The sequence below is a fragment of the Macaca fascicularis genome, chromosome 16 (assembly GCF_037993035.2).
Source record: "Macaca fascicularis isolate 582-1 chromosome 16, T2T-MFA8v1.1".
In the NCBI taxonomy this organism is placed as follows: Eukaryota; Metazoa; Chordata; class Mammalia; order Primates; family Cercopithecidae; genus Macaca; species Macaca fascicularis.
Genome location: NC_088390.1, coordinates 71,486,318 through 71,505,949, shown reverse-complemented (window position 1 = coordinate 71,505,949; position 19,632 = coordinate 71,486,318). Strand labels below are relative to the sequence as shown.

The window sequence follows — 19,632 nt, the reverse complement described above, 5'->3', positions numbered from 1 at the left end:
GCTGAGGCAGGAGAATTGCTTGAACCCGGAAGGCAGAGGTTGCAGTGAGCCGAGATCATGCCACTGCACCCTAGCTCTAGGTGACAGAGCAAGACTCTGTCTTGGAAAAATAAAATAAAATAAAATAAAATAAAATAAAATAAAATAAATATTTATAGTATATATATTATAAATATATAATATATATTTATTTTTCCCCAATTCTTTTGTTTTATTGTGGCAAAATTCACATAACATAAAATTCATCATGTGACGATTTTACAGTGTAGAATTCAGTGGCATTTAGTACATTCACAATGTTCTGCAACCATCATCACTATCTATTTCCAAAAACATTTTCGTCATCCCAAAACGAAACTCGGCACCATTAAGCAGTCTCCCCACATCTTCCCTCACCTCATCTGCTGTCTGTTTTATGGATTTGCCTATTCTGGACATTTCACATAAGTGGAACCTTATAATATGTGGCCTTTTGTTTCACTTAGCCTACTATTTTCAAAGTTCATTCATATGGTAGCATGTGTCAGCACCTCATTCCTTTTTATGGCAGAATAATTGCAATGCAGATATATGACATTTTGTTTATCCATTCATTCATCGATGGACATGTGGACATCTTTTGGTTATTCCCTTTTTGTTGTTGTGGGGTTTTTTAAACTCTTATTTTAGGTTTAGGAGTATACATACAAGTTTGTTATGTAGGTAAACCGCTCATCTCAAGTTTGGTGTACAGATTATTTAGTCACTCAGGTAATAAGTATAGTATGCGATAGGTTTTCTTTTGTTTTGTTTTTTGAGACAGAGTTTCACTCTTGTTGCCCAGGGTGGAGTGCAAAGGCGTGATGTGGGCTCGCTGCAACCTCAGCCTACCAGGTTCAAGCAATTCTCCTGTCTCAGCCTCCTGAGTAGCTGAGATTACAGGCATGCGCCACCATGCTCGGCTAATTTTTGGTATTTTTAGTAGACACAGGGTTTCGCCATATTGGCCAGGCTGGTCTCGAACTCCTGACCTCAGGTGATCCGCCCGCCTTGGCCTCCCAAAGTGCTGGGATTACAGGTGTGAACCACCGGGCCCGGCCAGGTATTTTTTTTTAATCCTCTCCCTCCTCCTACCTTCCACCCTCAAGTAGGTCCCAGTGTCTGTTGTTCCCCTCTTTGTGTCTTGTTTTTTAGAGACAGGATCTCGCTCTGTCACACAGACTAGAGTTCAGTGGCATGATCATAGCTCACTGTAGCCTTGAGCTCCTGGATTCAAGCAATCTTCCTGCCTCAGCCTCCTGAGTAGCTGGGATACAGGTGTGTGTCACCACATCTGGCTTTTTTTTTTTTTTTTTTTTTTTTTGAGACAGGGTCTGGCTCTGTTCCCTAGGCTGAAGTGCAGTGGTGCAATCTCGGCTCACTGCAGCCTCCGCCTTCTGGGCTCAAGTGATTTTCCCACCTCAGCCTTCTGAGTAGCTAGGACCACAGGCACACACCACTTTCAGCTAATTTTTATATATTTTTTGTAGAGACAGGGTTCCACCATGTCGCCCAGGCTGCTCTTGAACTCCTGGCTTAAGTGTTTGGATTATAGGCGTGAACCACTGCGGCCAGCTAATCTTTTGGCTACTATAAATGGTGCTGCCATGAATGTGGGTATACAAGTTATTGTTTGAACACTGTTTTCAATTCTTTTTAGTATTTTGGGGGGCATACCCAGGACAAAATTACTGGGTCACATGGCAATTCTATGTTCAACTCTTTGAGAAACCACCAAGTCTCTAACTCATTTCTATGTTTACAATTTACAAGGTGTCTTGATCACCAGTTAGGAGAAGCTGGACAGCTGCAGCCAAACCCCAGGTTGGACCCAAAGAGGTCTCTTTTTCTTTCATTCATTCATTCCTCTTTTTTTTTTTGAGACAGAGAGTCTCACTCTGTCACCCATGCTGGAGTACAGTGGCGTGATCTCAGCTTACTGCAACCTCCAACTCTTGGGTTCAAGCAATTCTCCTGCCTCAGCCTCCCGAGTAGCTGGGACTACAGGCACCCACCACCAAGCCCCACTAATTTTTGTATTTTTAGTAGAGATGAGGTTTCACCATGTTGGCCAGGCTGGTCTCAAACTCCTGGCGTCAAGTGACCTGTCCGCCTCAGCCTCCCAAAGTGCTGGGATTACAGGCATGAGCTACTGTGCCTGGCCCTCTTTTTCTTTCTTTCTTCCTTCCTCCTTCTTCTTCTTCCTTCATTTGACTTTCAGGTCAAAGAGGTCTCTTTTAAAAAACTACACTGAGTAGAAGAGCCAGACTCGATGTGAGCCAAGTTTGTTCCAAGGCAAGCTTACACGCAGGACTTTGAATAGCTTTCTCTGCTGCTCTGCATGTCACAACATGAACTGGCTGGGCAGGAATACCTTCCTGCCTCCTAGGCATTCTTGGTTTTCCATTATGTTACACACACTTCTGAAAAAAGATGTTAACTACCAACCTACAAGTTTCTCTCCTCTGTCTTTGTTGGAGTTCAGATTAGCACCTGGGGTCAATGCAAAAACAGTGCTTGGGGACAGGTTCTATGCCCCAATCCTAGGAGAGGCGAGTCCTTGCATGCTGAGAACAGGGCCTCCCAAACACTAGATGGGATGATGGAGAAATTCTCCATCCAGGGCAGGCTTTTACCATATATTTTGCCTGACAGCACTGCTCAGTGATTCTGACTCTATCAATCCACAGATATCGGAGGTGAGCCTACTGTACTTATATACCGTATGTTGTCCAACCTCCAGGCTTGCCAGAGCCACAGGAGATAATCCTACTACAGGCATTGTTTACTGCAGCCAATCTACTGAGTTGAGGCTTCTCAGTCATTAACCCAACCCCAGACAGTAACTGACTAGTACCGATTTTAAAATTTAAACCTGTTCAGGAGTTTCTTGGCATGCTGACCTCTTACCTCAGCTCCCTCACACATAGGAAGTTTCTGAGCCACAGAAGCCCAAAGCTATGTTGCATTGCCAAAAACAAGGACAGACCAAAGTGGCTTTTTCCACTTGAAACTAAATACTAAGAATGAAGAGGTCGGTTTTAGGGGGTCCCGGTTAAGCAGTTTCTCTGCCAACCCACAGCAGTCCCTTGAGGCTTGTCTCCTGGCCTCCTTTCAGGTGTCCTGGCCTGAATCTGCCATTAGGAAAGAAAAAAAGTCCCCTGACGGGTCATATCCTCTGTAATCTGGCAGGAAAGCTAAAATGTGCATGCTCCCATTCCTCGTTGTGTTTGTGTATTTGCTTCCTTGTTGGGAAGAGCCTGCATCACAGTGTCCGGTGTAGGGGATTTTCACCATGACCTCACCCTCCTGCTGCCACTCACTAATTCCGGCTCGGCCAAGCGTCCCCGAAGTCACATCACAGCCCAGGTGGAATGCACGAGTGAGCCATTAACAGTCCCTCGTAGCACGTCTCAGGTGAACATCAACTTCAGTTCTTTCCCCTCATAGATGGCCCTGGCAGGGGTCTGAAAATGCCAGAAAGAGCTGGAAGTGGGGGTGGATGACGTCTCGTTACCGTTCTGGGATTTGAAGACTAGAGAAGGTCAAGGGAATCACCTTAAGAAAACACATCAGGCCAGGGCCCGCTGGCTCTGTCTGGAATCCCCGCACTGTGGGAGGCCAAGGCTAGAGGACTGCTTGAGCTCAGGAGTTCGAGACCAGCCTGGACAACATAGGGGAAGACTCCTGTATCTAAAAATAAATACAAAAAATTAGCCGGGTGTGATGGCACACGCCTGTAATCCCAGCTACTCGGGAGGCTGAGACGGGAGGATGGCTTGAACCTGGGGGGCGGAGGTTGCGTGAGTCGAGATCGCGCCACTGCACTCCAGCCTGGGCGACAGGGTGAGATTCCGTCTCAAAAAATAAAAAATAAAATAAAATAAAATAAAGAAAATGCACCAAAGGCCTGCCAGGCTCACGCCAGCTGTTCTGTTCAAATAACTTTCGAGTTCGTGGCCTCGAAATGGGTCGGGTGGGCGGTAACAGCGGGCAGCGGGCGCGCAACGCGGGAGAAAGGGCGGCTGAGTGGGAGCCCAAAGAGCCGCGTCCGGGACCTGGTCTCCGGCCTCCAGGCCTCGGGCAAGCCCTTCTGCCCACAAGTAGGTTCAGACCATGAAAGGGAAACAGAAAGTTGTGCTCCCTAGCCCGGCCCACGTGACCGCGGTTCCTCATCCCTCCCCGCGGGCACCCGAGCGACACACCGAGCGCGTGACTCGCCGCCCAAGGCGGGAGGCGGGGGAGCGGCCACGGCGTGCGCGCGCGCCTCCGGGAGACAGCGGGAGCGCGCACGCTCCGGGGCCACCGCCCCTCCCGGGCCGGGCCCGCCCTCCTTCCCTCCCTCCCCCGCTCTCCTGGCCCGCCCTGCTCGGCCCGCCCTGCGAGTCAGTTCGCTGGTTCCCTCCCTCCCTGGGCGCGCTCGGGCCGCCACCGCGCACCCCGCCCTCGAGCCGCGGTGCCGGAGCCGCCCGCCGCCGGAGGAGGAGGTGGAGGGAGCCGGAGGGGCCCGCCGAGGCGGCGGCGGCGGCGGCAAGATGGCGGACTTCCTGCCGTCGCGGTCCGTGCTGTCCGTGTGCTTCCCCGGCTGCTTGCTGACGAGCGGCGAGGCCGAGCAGCAACGCAAGTCCAAGGAGATCGACAAATGCCTGTCTCGGGAAAAGACTTACGTGAAGCGGCTGGTGAAGATCCTGCTGCTGGGCGCAGGCGAGAGCGGCAAGTCCACCTTCCTGAAGCAGATGCGGATCATCCACGGGCAGGATTTCGACCAGCGCGCGCGCGAGGAGTTCCGCCCCACCATCTACAGCAACGTGATCAAAGGTGCCGGGCCGGGAACGGGGTCCGGGGGTTAGGGGCCAGGGGGCTGGGGCGGCGGCGGGCGCGCGGCCGGGCACCGCCCTCGTCCGCTCTGTCGCTGGCGGAGGACCGGGCCCGGCGGGCGGGCTGGCGGGAAGGGGGCGCGCCCCGGGAACCGACCCTGCCCGCCCGGGGTGCCCTCGCCCCCCAGGCAAGAGGATGCTCGGGGTCGCCCTGCTCTCCTCCTTGTCTCCCCGGTGGGCGTCACGGCCATTCCCCCACCCCCCACCGCGTCCTGGTCTCGCCCCCTACGAGAGGGAAGTGGGGCGAGCTGGGTGCTGCCTCGGGGTGTGGGGAGACCTCTTCTGTCCTCCCCGCTGCGGATGAGGCAGGAAGACCGAACAGCAGCCCCAGCCGCTTCACCCCCATCCCCTGCTCGGGCGATGTGGGCCGAACCTCGTTACCCCGCTGGGTGACCCCAGTCACATGGGGTCGCGTGCGCTCCCAACTCCCTGTTTCCTTGGCAGTCTCCTAAACAAGCGAGTTCTGGAACCGTCGCAATAAGGGAACTTTTTCCCCCGATACTTCTTGTCAAGGGCGTAGGGTGACAGCCTCCTTTTAAGCAAGGATATGAAACTTGAGAGAGTGTCAGGTTGACCGTACTGGAATCAGAAGAGAATGGACCCGTACAGTTAGTCTGAAAAAGTAGCCTCTGTGCTTTTTCGCCCCAGTGTCACGGTCAGGTAGGATGTTTACTTGTAATTTCTGTGCAACACGTTCCACTCTCCTTTTCGCTAAGTAACTGGGAGCTGGCGGGAAGGGAGTACCACTACTTCTGTTTAGATGAAATGTAGTGGTAAGAAGACTGGCCTAAAAGTCATGTGGATGCTGTACAGATGGAAACAATGAATGAGTGTTGAGTTAGATAATTGGTTCTGCCCTTTATTGACAGTAGTTTTAAAATTAAACTTTGTTCTTAAGTTAAAAACAAGTTGTTTATTTCTGGGCATTCAAAGAAATAAAAAAGACGGTTTTTGTCATTTGAAAGATAATTAACACTCGTGTTTCTGTGTGTCAGGTGTGTTCTATAGAAAAGACATTTTTGGCAGAATTTAGGTGCAGAGCCTGGTACCTCAGGTGCATCTGGATTTTATTTTATCTGGGGAGCAGTTTAGGAGTTTGCTACAGATTGCAGGTCCTTTTAAGTGGGATTTTTTGGTCAGGAAGTACATAAGGGAATTCTTAATGTCACCCCGCTCCCCCACCTTCCAGCGTTTGGGTAAAGGAAAAACTGCCTGAAGAGCCAGGCATTGTGGAGTAATGAACTAGAGAGAATCACTAGACCACAGCCCGCTGTAGCCCTAGTGCCTCTGCAGTTAAACTATAAAGAACAGTTGTATTTATCCTGCTGTAATGTTTAGCACAAAACTAATTAAGGTCTCTTTCAAGGCTGCAGACTCTGCCTTGACAGTCCTTAATTGAAGGAACCTTTGTAACCTGATGCAGCTGAACTTAAGGAATTATGTTAATGAATAGCATCAGCATGTTAACTGATTGTGAGCCAGGTAAACACCTCTTCTTAATGTACACTGAGTTGTAAGTGTGATCTACTTGAGCATTGTTGCGAGATGATGTAAGTCGTCAGGAATCTAGTTTTTCCGAGTTGACATGAAATTTGACAGAAGAACAGTTTTTCAGGCTGGGCGTGGTGGCTCACTCCTGCAATCCCAGCACTTTGGGAGGCCACAGTGGGAGGATGGCTTGAGCCCAGGAGTTCCAGACCAGCTGGGCAACATAGCCAGACCTCGTCTCTATTTAAAAAAAAAAAAAAAAAAAACCCAAAAAACACCAGTTTTTCAGTTATTCAAACAGATGACTTCCTAATAGCCAAGTGACTGTTCAGATTGATCAAAGGTAATGAAAGTAGTAAATCAGTGATATGAAATATGAGTTTGAACTAACTAACCTCTGTGAGCTGGAGTCCGATTTTGTATTATTTTGCAGTTGCTCTTCCTCCCTTTTAGGGAAATTGAAGGCCGTCCTGTGACTTAAACTGGATTGAAACTTAGGCTGGAAGAAGTTTTTAAATTTTGAATGTGTTCCTAGAAGACTCAATGTTGGGTTACGGTGCCGAAGGAACAAACAGAACATGGAGCTATAATGTAATAGTTGGTTCTTAGTGTGTCATAAATGAACATCTTTTAGGCTCGTAAAATCTTGGTTGTGTCCGTTTTCTTGTGAGCTTGGACATTGGTCTGTGCAACATAAGTTCTTTTTCCTTCTTGAGTTGGGTTCTTTTTTGACTACCTTCTACCCCAGAAGTTATTTTATAAATTGGAACATGTTAAAAATCCTTCAGAAAGAGGAATTGTGCTAATAGTATTTGCTTTTCAAGGCTCTAATTTTAAGACAGTGAGCAACTGTTATTTTTTTTTAACCTCTGAGAAGTTACATTTGTTTTTAATGTTGGTCTTCATTTTTGAAGATTTGTCTGGGATAATTCAGAAGTGTAAGGAAATAATACTGAAATAAAAACTTATGATAATATGTAATGACTCCTCTCCATACATTTTTTTTTCTTCTTTTTGAACAAAGGTATGAGGGTGCTGGTTGATGCTCGAGAGAAGCTTCATATTCCCTGGGGAGATAATTCAAACCAACAACATGGAGATAAGATGATGTCGTTTGATACCCGGGCCCCCATGGCAGCCCAAGGAATGGTGGAAACAAGGGTTTTCTTACAATATCTTCCTGCTATAAGAGCATTATGGGCAGACAGCGGCATACAGAATGCCTATGACCGGCGTCGAGAATTTCAGCTGGTAAGAGATTTGCTCTTTTAAAACGTGTGGTTTTATTTTAGCAACGTTTAGTAATACAGGTTGCACATCCCTAATGCGAAAATTCGAAATGCTCTCAAATCTCAAAGTATTTGAGTTGGAGGAGCAGACTGAGAGGCTAAGGGATAGACCTAATGTGTCCTAGTCTGTAATGACTACTTGTAAAAATAGTGCATAAAATTACCTTTAGGCTACATGTCTTAAGGTATATATGAAACATAAATGAATTTCTAGTTTAGACTTGAGTCCCACTCCCAGCATATCTCTTGTGTATGCAGATATTTCAAAAATCTGAAAAAATTACAAATCCAAAACACTTCTGGTCCCAGGCATTCAGATAAGGGATGCTCAACCTGTCTCTGATTTCCAAAATTGTAGCCTCAGAAATTTGTTTTTTTGGGGTTTATTTTGACATGGAGTCTCACTGTGTTGCCTAGGCTACAACGCAGTGGCGTAATCTTGGCCCACTGCAACCTCTGCCTCCAGGGTTCAAGCAACTCTCGTGCCTCAGCCTCCTGTGTAGCTGGGTCTACAGGCACGTTCCACCACACCTGGCTAATTTTTGTCTTTTTAGGAGAGGCAGTTTCACCATGTTAGCCAGGCTGATCTGGAACTCCTGACCTCAAGTGATCCGCCCACTTTGACCTCCTAAATTGCTGGCGTTGCGCCAGGCATTTTTCCCCTTTTTCCTTAAAGGAGACTACCCATAAAATACTTTGTAGCTGTTACACAACATTGAAGACAGGTTTGGAAAAAAAGTATCCAGTCCAGGTTAAAAATACAGAATACAGTTGAAACAGATTTTTAATCAAGTGTTTGGTACTTTAACTGTGAATGCTGTGATTGGGTTTTATTTGCCAAAGGCCAGAAAGATTCCAGCAGTGATAGAAATCTAGACTGTATGCCATTTGGAAGTAATTCAGATCTGAAGTGTTTTACTCTAGTATGATTAAAATGGAGTCACAGTTAAAAGTAAAACTGCTGGGTGGGTGCAGTGGCTCATGCCTGTAATCCCAGCACTTTGGGAGTCTGAGGCGGGTGGATCACCTGCCTGATGTCAGAAGTTCGAGACCAGCCTGGCCAACATGGGGAAACACCATCTCTACTAAAAAATACAAAAATTAGCCGGGCGTGGTGGCAGGCACCTATAATCCCAGCTACTCAGGAGGCTGAGGCAGGAGACTTGCTTGAACCCAGGAAGTGGAGGTTGCGGTAAGCCGAGTTTGCTCCACTGCACTCCAGCCTGGGCAATAAGAGCAAAACTCCGTCTCCAAAAAAGTAAATAAATAAACTGCTTAGGAAGTTGTTTGATGATGTCACCAACATTAATCCACATTAATGGGTGTGGCTACAAGGTGATGTACAACCAGCCATCCTTGCTGTTATCATTTGTACTTAGAAGCAGTCTTGCCTTTTAAAAGTTCTAGGAAAGTGTTCCTGATAGCTTTTTATAAAACTGACACCTTAATTTTGACTATATCTGAATTATAGCTTTTATATCTGTCATTCAACTAGCATTGGATTATTTACCGTCTTGTATAGTTCTCTTCTATCATGTTTGTATCTTGTCTTTTCAAGTAATGTGTTTATTTCTGTCTCACATTGTTGTTAAAATGAATAGCTGCCAGTATTGCATGTTGAAAATGATGAATTTAACTTGACAAATGACCTCCATCCAATTCCCAGATTTCTGGTTAGTTTTGTCCTTTGATGAATGTTTCTTACTTTATTTTTGGTAGACTTGCTTGCATGAGTTCTTCCATATACCCCTTCCCATCGCCCATCACCCTACCTCCTGTTTTTCGTTTTTTTGTTGTTTTGTGTTTTTTTGAGACAGAGTTTTGCTTTTGTTGCCCAGGCTGGAGTGCAGTGGCGCAATCTTGGCTCATCTCCGCCTCCCAGGTTCAAGCGATTCTCCTGCTTCAGCCTCCTGAGTAGCTGAGATTACAAGCATGTGCCACCACACCTGGCTAATTTTATATTTTTGGTAGAGATAGTGTTTCTCCATGTTGGTCAAGCTGGTCTCAATCTCCTGACCTTAGGTGATCCACCTGCCTCGCCCTCCCAAAGTGTTGAGATTACAGGTGTGAGCCACTGCGCCTGGCCATCTACCTCCTGTTTTTAAGTGCTGCTTATTCTCCTTTCTTCTTAGTTCATTTTCTCAACAAACCACACGCTTTCAACTCAGTTTTCTCAGGCTCTATTCATCCTTCCAGGTCAGAGAAGAAACATTCATCTGTAATAAGCGTACAGTGCATATGGATTAAATGAATAAATGAAGAACTGCATACCTGAAAGTTCTCTGTGGGCAAGTTCCATATTTGCCCTAAGTCCGTTTAGTTAAAATTGGGTTTCATGGACAGTTTTTTAAATTTGGAAGCTTAGGTCTAACTGTCTCACATCAGGACTGTCATGTCATCATCGTTGAGAAAGCATCCCTAAGTATATCTTTGTGATTAAGAACGAATAGGTAAAACCACTCAGGATGAGGACCTGCTTGTTGTTGACTTGAGCCACTTGATGCTTAAGGAGTAAAGAAGTCCTCAAAGATGAGGAGAGATAAGTTCCAGAAATACTTTTTTCCATGATGAAAAGTAGAGACAAGAAAAGAGGAACAGAGCAAGATCTAATTTTAAACTTCTGGAGGACAGAGATTCTTTTTTCCTGAGTCTATGCTCAGCATTGTTTTTTGTTTCTTTGCTTTTGTTTTTTAAGAGACAAGGTCTCACTGTTGCCTAGGCTGGAATGCACCGTTGTGATCATAGCTCGCTGTAGACTCAACTCCTGGGCTCAAGTGGTTCTCCAGCTTCAGTCTCCCAAGTAGCTCGGACTACAGGTGTGTGCCACCACACCCAGCTAATTTTTTAAAAACTTTTTGTAGAGGTGGGGTCTTGCTATGTTGCTTGTGCTGGTCTTGAACTCCTGACCTCAAGCAGTCCTCCTCCTGTCTTGGCTTCCCAAAATGTTGCGATTACAGGCGTGAGCCACTATGCGTGGCTTCAGCATTGTTAGTAGCACCTGACACATATAGTTAGTAGCACCTGACACACATAGTTAGTAGCTCCATTATTATGTTGACTTAATGGCTCTTAAACTCTTGGATGTGCTGTGGTGCTTGGCATAGTGTCAGGCACTGAGAAGGCACTGGCTTGCTTAAAATTTTCCTCAAAGTCATCAATTCCATCTACTCATCTACATGCAGCAGCTCCCCACGTTCTGATTTTTCTACCTCTGTAACATGTCTTGTATTCATTCCCTCCATGTTATTGTCCTGCTTCCTCTTGCTTGGACTCCAAGGCAGTCTTGTTCAAACACAGCATTGCTTTGCTCAGAAAGCTTTGGTGGCTTGCCATTACCTCCAGAACAGAGTTCAGCTTCTTTGTGTGAGTCAAGACTCTAGCTAGCTTACCTGTGATTCCAATATATTTCATTAGGCCACTGGACATACTCTGTAATCTCTTGATTCCCACATACCCTAATTTTTTGCTTCTATAGCTGTCGTCATGCGTAGTCCCTCTGCCAGAATTATTCTTTACCCTGTCTGTTATTAGGTCTTGCCCTTCACTTAATGCAGTGATAATCACACTCATTGTGGCCCACGGACCCCATGGACTGGAATGCTTGTTAAAACAAACAAGTAGATGCTCAGACTTCATACCTGACGATCTGATTCTGGATTCTGGGATGGGACCCAGGGATCTGTATTTTTAGCAAATAGCCATAGGTGATTTGGATGAATTTGCCCCATGCCTCCCTTTCCCCAGGACCAGTGCATTAGGGGCTATGTCTCCTTCTTTGAAACATCTCCAGTCTTCCTGGCTAGAATGGAGATCTCTGTGTCCTTTGCTTTCCCTAGCATGCTTACTTCTGTCACTCCTCACGGTACCCATTATGTGTGTTAGAGTTACAACTTTCATGTGTAGCTGTCAGTCATGTAGACGTCCTTTGGTATGCCTTGTTTGTCTTTTTCTCTCCCACTAGCATAGTGCCTGACACTTTTGTTTCCTCATTTTTCAGACATTCTTAATTACAGAGGTCTTCTAAAAAAGTAAAATATCTGTAATCCCAGCTCTTTGGGAGGCTGAGGCAGGCAGATCACTTGAGGTCAGGAGTTGGAAACCAGCCTGACTGACATGTTAAAACTCCATTTCTACCAAAAAAAAAAAGAAAACAAAAACAAAAATTAGCCAGGCATGGTGGCATGTACCTGTAGTCCTAGCTACTCAGGAGGCTGAGGCGCAAGAATTGCTTGAACTCAGGAGGTGGAGGTTGCAGTGTTGGGGATCATGCTAAGCACTCCAACTTGAGCGTCAGAGTGAGACCCTGTCTCAAAAAAATAAAAACATAAAGATAAATAATATAATTTAATTCTGCCCTTTTGAGAAATACAGATTATTTCTGTAACCATTTCCTAATTTTCTAGGAAGTGGAAAGTTCTCGTATAATTATAATTTTTATTTGGGGGGTTTTGGAATATGTTTTTGTTATGTTTAGCAACATATTTTTGAATTTTGGTTAGGAAAAGTAAACATCAGAAGAAATAGAAGAGGTTAGCAGATAAAGTAACTAAAATTAAAATTAACCTTTTCATTTCAACTAATGATTTGATTATTAAACTTATTAATGAAAATTAAAAACTGACAGGTTTTAAGGCTCTACATGACTTAACATTTTGCTTAAGATGAACAACTGCCCTTTAATCAATTTTCAGGACAAGGGATAGGGTATTGATAACACAGCTTAGGTTTTTAGCAGGCTACTCATTTGTTAGTAATAACTTTGGGTGTAAACATGAATGTTTTTCTTTCTAAGTTCCCAAAGGCAAACATTTCCTTTTTTGGTTAGTTCCATTATGGGTCAGCTAAATAGCTTACTGTGGAAAAGAAAAATACAAGATTCACATTCTTGTTATAACCTAAGGTACCTTTCTAGTTACTATAAATCAACACATTGAGGATAATACATTGTAAGAAGTGGCCTCTTTTAGTACTGAATTAAATATTTAAAATACTCTACTTTGGCTGTACGTTCAGTATGCCTGCCACTGCACTTTTGAGTTACCCTGTTTTAGAAAACCTTCTCATGTGACAATAACTAGATAATTTGGTAACTCAGATGAATAAAGAGATGGGAGTCAGGGGTTGGCTGGATGATACAATTGGAGATATGGATGAAAGCTAACAAAATGGCTAGGAGTCATTTCCAACTAATTTTTTTGTTTAATTTGTATTCGCTTATTGAGAAGTATAAGCAACACTGGTTACGTAGGACAGGACAGCGTGTGTGACAGTGGGAGGAACATCCCACAGCTTCCTACTTTCTGTAAACAGTTTAACATTGTCAGCATTAATACAGCTTCCTGTAATGGCCAGTCTGTCTTTGCAATTCCTGAAACCAAACTGTTTTTTGCTAATCATGGTACCTTCAGTTAGACTTAATTCTCTTCTTTTTGTGCCTGATGTTATTCTTCTTGAAGCCCATAAGGTAGTGTATTCATTAACACAGAGATTTACTCCCTCAATCTGTGTAACAAGGTAACCATTTAGCTCCATGACTGGCGTTTAAAAAGCTGAGGTCCAACTAAGTATTCTAGAAACTTCAGTTTCAGCTAATTTTTTAAAAAATTTATTTGCACTGCAGCACGTATTTGAAATATAATACAATCAAGAGTCATTTGAAGCTCCTGTAGTCCCAGCTACTGGGGAGGCAGGAGGATTGCTTGAGCTCAAGAATTCAAGTCCAATGTGGGCAACATAGTGAGGACAGCCCCCGCTTAAGAAAAAGAATCAGAGTCATTTATTTATAAATTAACGCAAATTTGGATTTGCTTTAAATAGTAAAGAATTGCTACTTTCAGTTGTAAAATATTATGTTTCTTTTGGATGATTGGTCCATTTTCTCTTAAGTATAGTCAAGCAAGGACTTTGAGTTGCTAAAAACCTATTGGGTATCTTTTGGTTCTAGGGTTAGTGTTAAATACTTCATCCCATATAAAATAAAGATTATATATAACATTAGAGGTAGTAGAGGTTTTTATCTTACTTTATTAATAGTTTTTAGAGACAGAGTCTCACTCTGTTAAACAGGCTGAAGTGCAAGTGGTGTGATCATAGTTCCCTGTAACCTTGGAACTCAGGTGTTCCTCCTGTCTCAGCCTCCTAAAGTGCTGGGATTACAGTAGTGAGCCACCTCACCCAGCCAGAGATAGTACAGATTTTAAAATTGACTTTAATTTCCTTGTGATGAAATTGATCAGATGTCAGAGTGGTTACATTTTATCCAAATCTTGTAAACCCAGAGCTTTATGTTTATTTACGTTAAACACAAAGGTTTTTTTTTTTCTTTTTAATTTCTTTTTTTAAATTTCCGTCAGTTCCTTTAAGTTTACACTTATAGTTTTAATACAACTTTGTGAGGTGTGTGTGCATGCATACATAGGTGATATCATTTGATGTATTCTATTATGTTGAAATTTTCATGTTTGCATTTTTTTGGGTGAAAACTTGTCAGGCTGTAGGATGTCTGGGTTCTTGTAAAGGGGAATTGGAAAATACTTGCTGCTCTCTATATTACCTTTTATTGCTAAACAAAGCTAGTGGCACAATAATTTATGATTCTCTGAAAATGGTTATTAAACAACTAAGAGGTGGAACAAGTAAATAGTTTTGTTATGAAAAGTAGACTTTAGTTTCAGAACTCTTTGCCTAGAGTATGAACCTAACCCAGGAAGAAGGTTTGTGAGCTTACTTTAAAGAAAAGCATAATGGCCAAAGAACTCCTTGGATTGAATATTCCCTGCTCATCTTTCACAGATATGCAGCAGCCAACCAAGTTGGGGTATCCAGTCCTGTTAGCCCAAAACAGGTGCCAGTTTCTTTCTTTAGAAAATTAATTCAGGCTGAGAATTGCTTGAGGCCAAGAATTCCAGAACGGCCTGGCCAACATAGCAAGATCCTGTCTCTACAAATAATTTTAAAAATTAGGCAGGCGCAGTGGCACGTGCCTGTAGTCCCACCTACTTAAGAGGTTGAGAGAAGGAGATCGCTTGAGCCCAGGAATTTGAGGTTGCAGTGAGCTGCGATTGCACCACTGCACTCCAGCCTGGCCGACAGTGAGATCCTGTCTCGAAAATAAATAAAAATAAAATTCATAGTACTGATAATTATAATAATTGTTTAATATAATAACTGTTTAATGCCTTATGTTTTATAACATTTGCTTCGCACTTTTCAAAGCCCTATCACATTCATGATCATATAGTCCTATATTTAAAAAGGAGACAGAATCCTGAAGTGTCAGGTCCCCCAAAAAAAGAGCAAAACAAGATGTACTGTTATGCCCATTTCACAGATTAAAAAATGGAGACTCAGAAAGATTCCTTGAGATGCTTCAATTCACAGACCTAGTAAATAATAATAGATTAGACAACGCAGTCCCAATCTGCTGACTCCTAGTCCACAGCTCCGGCCACCAAACCATTTTACTGGCACTCAGACATGGCGTCTGTGGAGCATTCTTCTTGTCTTTCATTCCCAACTTCTGACCACCACCCATACATACAAATAATTAACACTTCCCTATTAAGTTCTAGCACATTATTTTAAGTGCATGTAAGGTTTTATTTAAGAGTGTTTTGTGTTACGCTCATAGTCACATAGTTATTTTTATATCCTGAACTTTCCTAATATCCTTGTATCATTTCTTCTTTATTATAGTAATGATATAAGTAATCTTAAGCGATGTTTAATAGTAAATTTACTAACTCTGAATGGTACATTTTATCCTAATCACTATTCAGCTTGGTAAAGGTTCAGTTTGAATCTTTACCTCCTTGAAAACTAACTGTAATAGTGATTCTCAACTGATGTTTCATCAGTGGACCCAGGTTTTTTTGTTTTTGTTTTTGTTTTTGTTTTCAGACAGAGCCTTGCTGTGTTGCCCAGGCTAGAGTGCAGTGGCATGATCCCAGCTCATTGCATCTTCCAATTCCCAGGTTTAAGCCCTGACCCATCCTCCCGATTAATTGGGACTACAGGTGTGTACCACCACACCCAGCTAATTTTTGTATTTTAGTAGAGATGGGGTTTCACCATGTTGGCCAGGTTGGTCTCGAATTCCTGACCTCAGGTGATCTGCATGTCTCAGCCTCCCAAAGTGCTGGGATTACAGGCGTGAGCCACCGTGCCTGTCTGAACACAGTTTTTTTTTTTTTTTTTTGAGACCGAGTCTCGCTCTGTCACCCAGGCTGGAGTGCAGTGACCGGATCTCAGCTCACTGCAAGCTCCGCCTCCCGGGTTTACGCCATTCTCCGGCCTCAGCCTCCCGAGTAGCTGGGACTACAGGCGCCCGCCACCTCGCCCGGCTAGTTTTTTGTATTTCTTAATAGAGACGGGGTTTCACCATGTTAGCCAGGATGGTCTCGATCTCCTGACCTCGTGATCCGCCCGGCTCGGCCTCCCAAAGTGCTGGGATTACAGGCTTGAGCCACCGCGCCCGGCCGAACACAGTTTTTAATGTATTCTGAAAAATAGAAGTTTAGTGGCAACCAGTTAGCTGAAAGAGATTGCCAGCATTTTTCTAGGATAGTGCCATTTGGAAATTAGTGCCTGTCTTATATGTAGTTGGTCAGATTTGAGTTTGTTTTAGAAAAGAGGACACCAGAACATTTTTTTTTTTTTTTTTGAGATGGAGTCTCACTCTGTTGCCCGCATTGGAGTGCAGTGGCATGAACTTGACTCACTGAAACCTCCACCTACCAGGCTCAAGCAATTCTCCTGCCTCAGCCTCCCGAGTAGCTGGGATTACAGGTGTGGGCCACCATACCTGGCTATTTTTGTATTTTTAGTAGAGATAGGGTTTCACCATGTTGGCCAGGCTGGTCTCGAACTCCTGACCTCAAGTGATCTGCCCGCCTTAGCCTCCCAAAGTGTTGGGATTACAGGCGTGAGCCACTACGCCCAGCCTATTGTTAACTTTTTGTGAACTCCTTTGAAATGCTTCCTGTGTAATCATGTCACAGTTTTCATACTGCCTATGAGCACTTGAGACTGCAATTTGTCACAGTTTTTTCTTCTTTTTCGTTTTTTTAAGAGATGGGGTTTTGCCAGGTTGCCCAGGCTGGTCTTGAATTCCTGGGTTCAATTAATTCTCCCACCTCGGCCTCCCAAAGTGCTGGGACTACAGGCGTGAGTCACTACCATGCCTGGCTTGTCACAAATTTTTGTTCCAGTTAAAAGTGACCTAATTTTTTTTTAAGTGTGTATTTCTGGAAATTAGAAGTGATTTTTATTTCCCTACTTGAAAGTATTTCGTTTTTCCCTAGCTATATACTATTCACCTTTGTCTATATTGTGAACCTATCTTGTTTGCAAGATGCCTTTTATTCAAAAGAACTTGTTATAGCCACATTAGCAGAGCATAGAATGAGCTGATATGGATCAAGAAAATAGTTTTGTTTTGAAAACTGAACTTTAGTGCACTTGGCCAAAGTACTAATCTGTTGCGTTGATGGTAGCTGTTTATCTTAATCTTCCAAATGTAATCACTCTTCTTTTGGCAAAATGAGTTGAAAGTAGTTTTTCTTTTTCTACTTTTTGACACAGGGTCTTGCTGTGTTCCCCAGGGCTGTGTGCAGTGGCATAGCCATGGCTTACTGTATGTAGCCTTGACCTCCCCAGCTCAAGCAATCTTCCCACCTCAGTCTCCTGAGTAGTTGAGATTACCAGCACATACTACCACACCCGGCTAGTTTTTTTGTTATTTTCAGAAACAAGGTCACTATGTTGACCAGGGTGGCCTTTCCCCTGGCCTCAAATGATCCTCCCATCTTGGCCTCCTAAAGTGGGGGGATTTCAGGCGTGAGCCACTGTGCCCAGCCTCAAAAGGATTTTTAAATCCATTCAGTGGGTAAACTTTTTCATCCCCATCTACTCTGCAGTAGATCCAAAATACTTCAGTGGAAGTCTTTGTTGATTTTTGTTTGTTTGTTTTTTGTTCTTGTTTTCATTTTTTATCAATCCTGGCCTACAGATATTTTTGTTTTTTAATCTAAGTAGTAAAATCTGTGTGCTTGGTTGTGCTGTGACTTTTTAAAAGCTTTTATCTTCCATACAAATTAAAAAATAACCATATTTTGTCGAAGTGTAGTGACTCACATCTGTAATCTCAGCACTTTGGGAGGCTGAGGTAGCAGATTGCTTGAGTCCAGAAGTTTGAGACCAGCCTGGGCAACATGCCAAAACCCTGTCTCTACAAAATACGCAAAAATTAATCCAGCATAGTGGCGCACACCTGTGGTCCCAGCTACCCGGGGGTCTGAAACAAGAGGACCGCTTGAGCCTGGGAGGCAGAGTTGCAGTGGCCTAAGATTTGCACCGCTGCACTCCAGCCTGGGAGACACAGCAAGACCTTGTCTCAAAAAAAAAAAAAAAAATTAATAAACATGTTCAAACTTAATGATTTTATATATTGCAAAACATTTTTACATTTGGGTTTATGTGATGGCCTTAAGATTGGATTTGGTTTTGTGCCGTGCTGTGGGATAACGTGGAGTAAGGCAGCAGCCAGAGTTCCTGTTCTGCCTGCCACTCACTGTGTGAGCTCAGGCAAGTCCCTTGGCCTCTCTGAATTTCTAATTCTGCAACTGTAAAATGAGGATGATCTATTATTAGGGGCCTACTATTATTATTGTGACGAGGACATGAGATCACCCATGTAAAGCCCCAGACCTGACTTGTATTAACCATATTATTAACATTATTAATATTCCTAATGGTCTTTATGCACCTAAATAGCTTCATAGAAAAATAAAGCACTGTAAACTTTGATTTGATTTACTCTCTAAACCTGATTACCAATATAAAAAATTCTGAATAATGTAGAATATATTACTTGTGTTTTCTTACTAGATTGTATGTTGTCTGTAGGACCACAAGTTGAAGAGAGATTTGAGGTTTTCCTTGTTATATTTGTTCTTTTTTTTGAGATGGAGTCTCGCTCTGTTGCCCAGGCTGGAGTGCAGTGGTGCAGTCTTGGCTCACTGCAACCTCCCTCTCCCAGGTTCAAGTGATTCTCCTGCGTTGGCCTCCCAAGTAGCTGGGACTACAGGCCCGCGCCACCATGCCTGGCTAATTTTTGTATTTTTAGTAGAGATGGGGTTTCACTGTGTTGGCCATGCTGGTCTGGAACTCCTGACCTCAATTGATCTGCCCACCTTGGCCTCCCAAAGTGTTGGGATTATAGGCTTTACTGCGCCCGGCCACGTTGTTATGTTAGTTCTTGTTGCCTAGTGATACCGCTGTGCTTGATTTTTAGATCAAAAACTTATGATGTGGTTCTTCATTTTTTTTTTTTTTTTTTTTTGAGGTGGAGTTTCACTCTTGTTACCCAGGCTGGAGTGTAGTGGCGCGATCTTGGCTCACGGCAACCTCTGCCTCCCGGGTTCAAGCAATTCTCCTGCCTCAGGCTTCCGAGTAGCTGGGATTACGGCATGTGCCACCATGCCTGGCTAATTTTGTATTTTTAGTAGAGACAGGGTTTCTCCATTTTGGTCATGCTGGTCTTGAATTCCTGACCTCAGGTTACCTACCCGCTTTGGCCTCCCTAAGTGAGGGGATTACAGGCGTGAGCCACCACGGCTGGCTGGTTCTTCATTTTTTCACAGTGCCTTTTTAAACAAGTGAAAACGTTTTACAAACGATAGGTCTATATTTTTATGGCTAGTCCTAGTGTGTCTTTGTAAATGTAAAAACATAAAACTCTAAAGAAGCAAATGTCATTTGAAAATAATAGACTGTTTTATAGATGGTTGGTGAAACTAACCAGTATTGGTCCTTCTCATTATCACGATGAGATTTGTAGCCAGAATTATTTGATTGTTTGGAGAATGTGTTCCTGAAATGCCTCAGACGTACCAGAGTGAGACAAGTCATTTATCTTCCTGCTGGAGGCATGGGGAGATAACCAGTGGCTCAGGTGCAGA

The 19,632-nt window shown here is 43.8% G+C and overlaps 1 protein-coding gene across 2 annotated transcripts in view; it reads left to right on the top strand.

Annotated features, from left to right (window-relative positions):
• Positions 1 to 4,473: 4,473 nt before the first annotated feature.
• Positions 4,474 to 19,632, top strand: part of GNA13 (G protein subunit alpha 13) — a 47,456-nt gene continuing 32,297 nt past the window's right edge. For both annotated transcript variants that reach the window (XM_074020145.1, XM_005584721.5), the window contains exons 1-2: positions 4,474 to 4,836; positions 7,408 to 7,634. In XM_074020145.1, the coding sequence (XP_073876246.1) occupies positions 4,554 to 4,836; positions 7,408 to 7,634 (510 nt within the window). In that variant the 5' untranslated portion in view covers positions 4,474 to 4,553. The remainder of the gene's footprint in view (positions 4,837 to 7,407; positions 7,635 to 19,632) is intronic.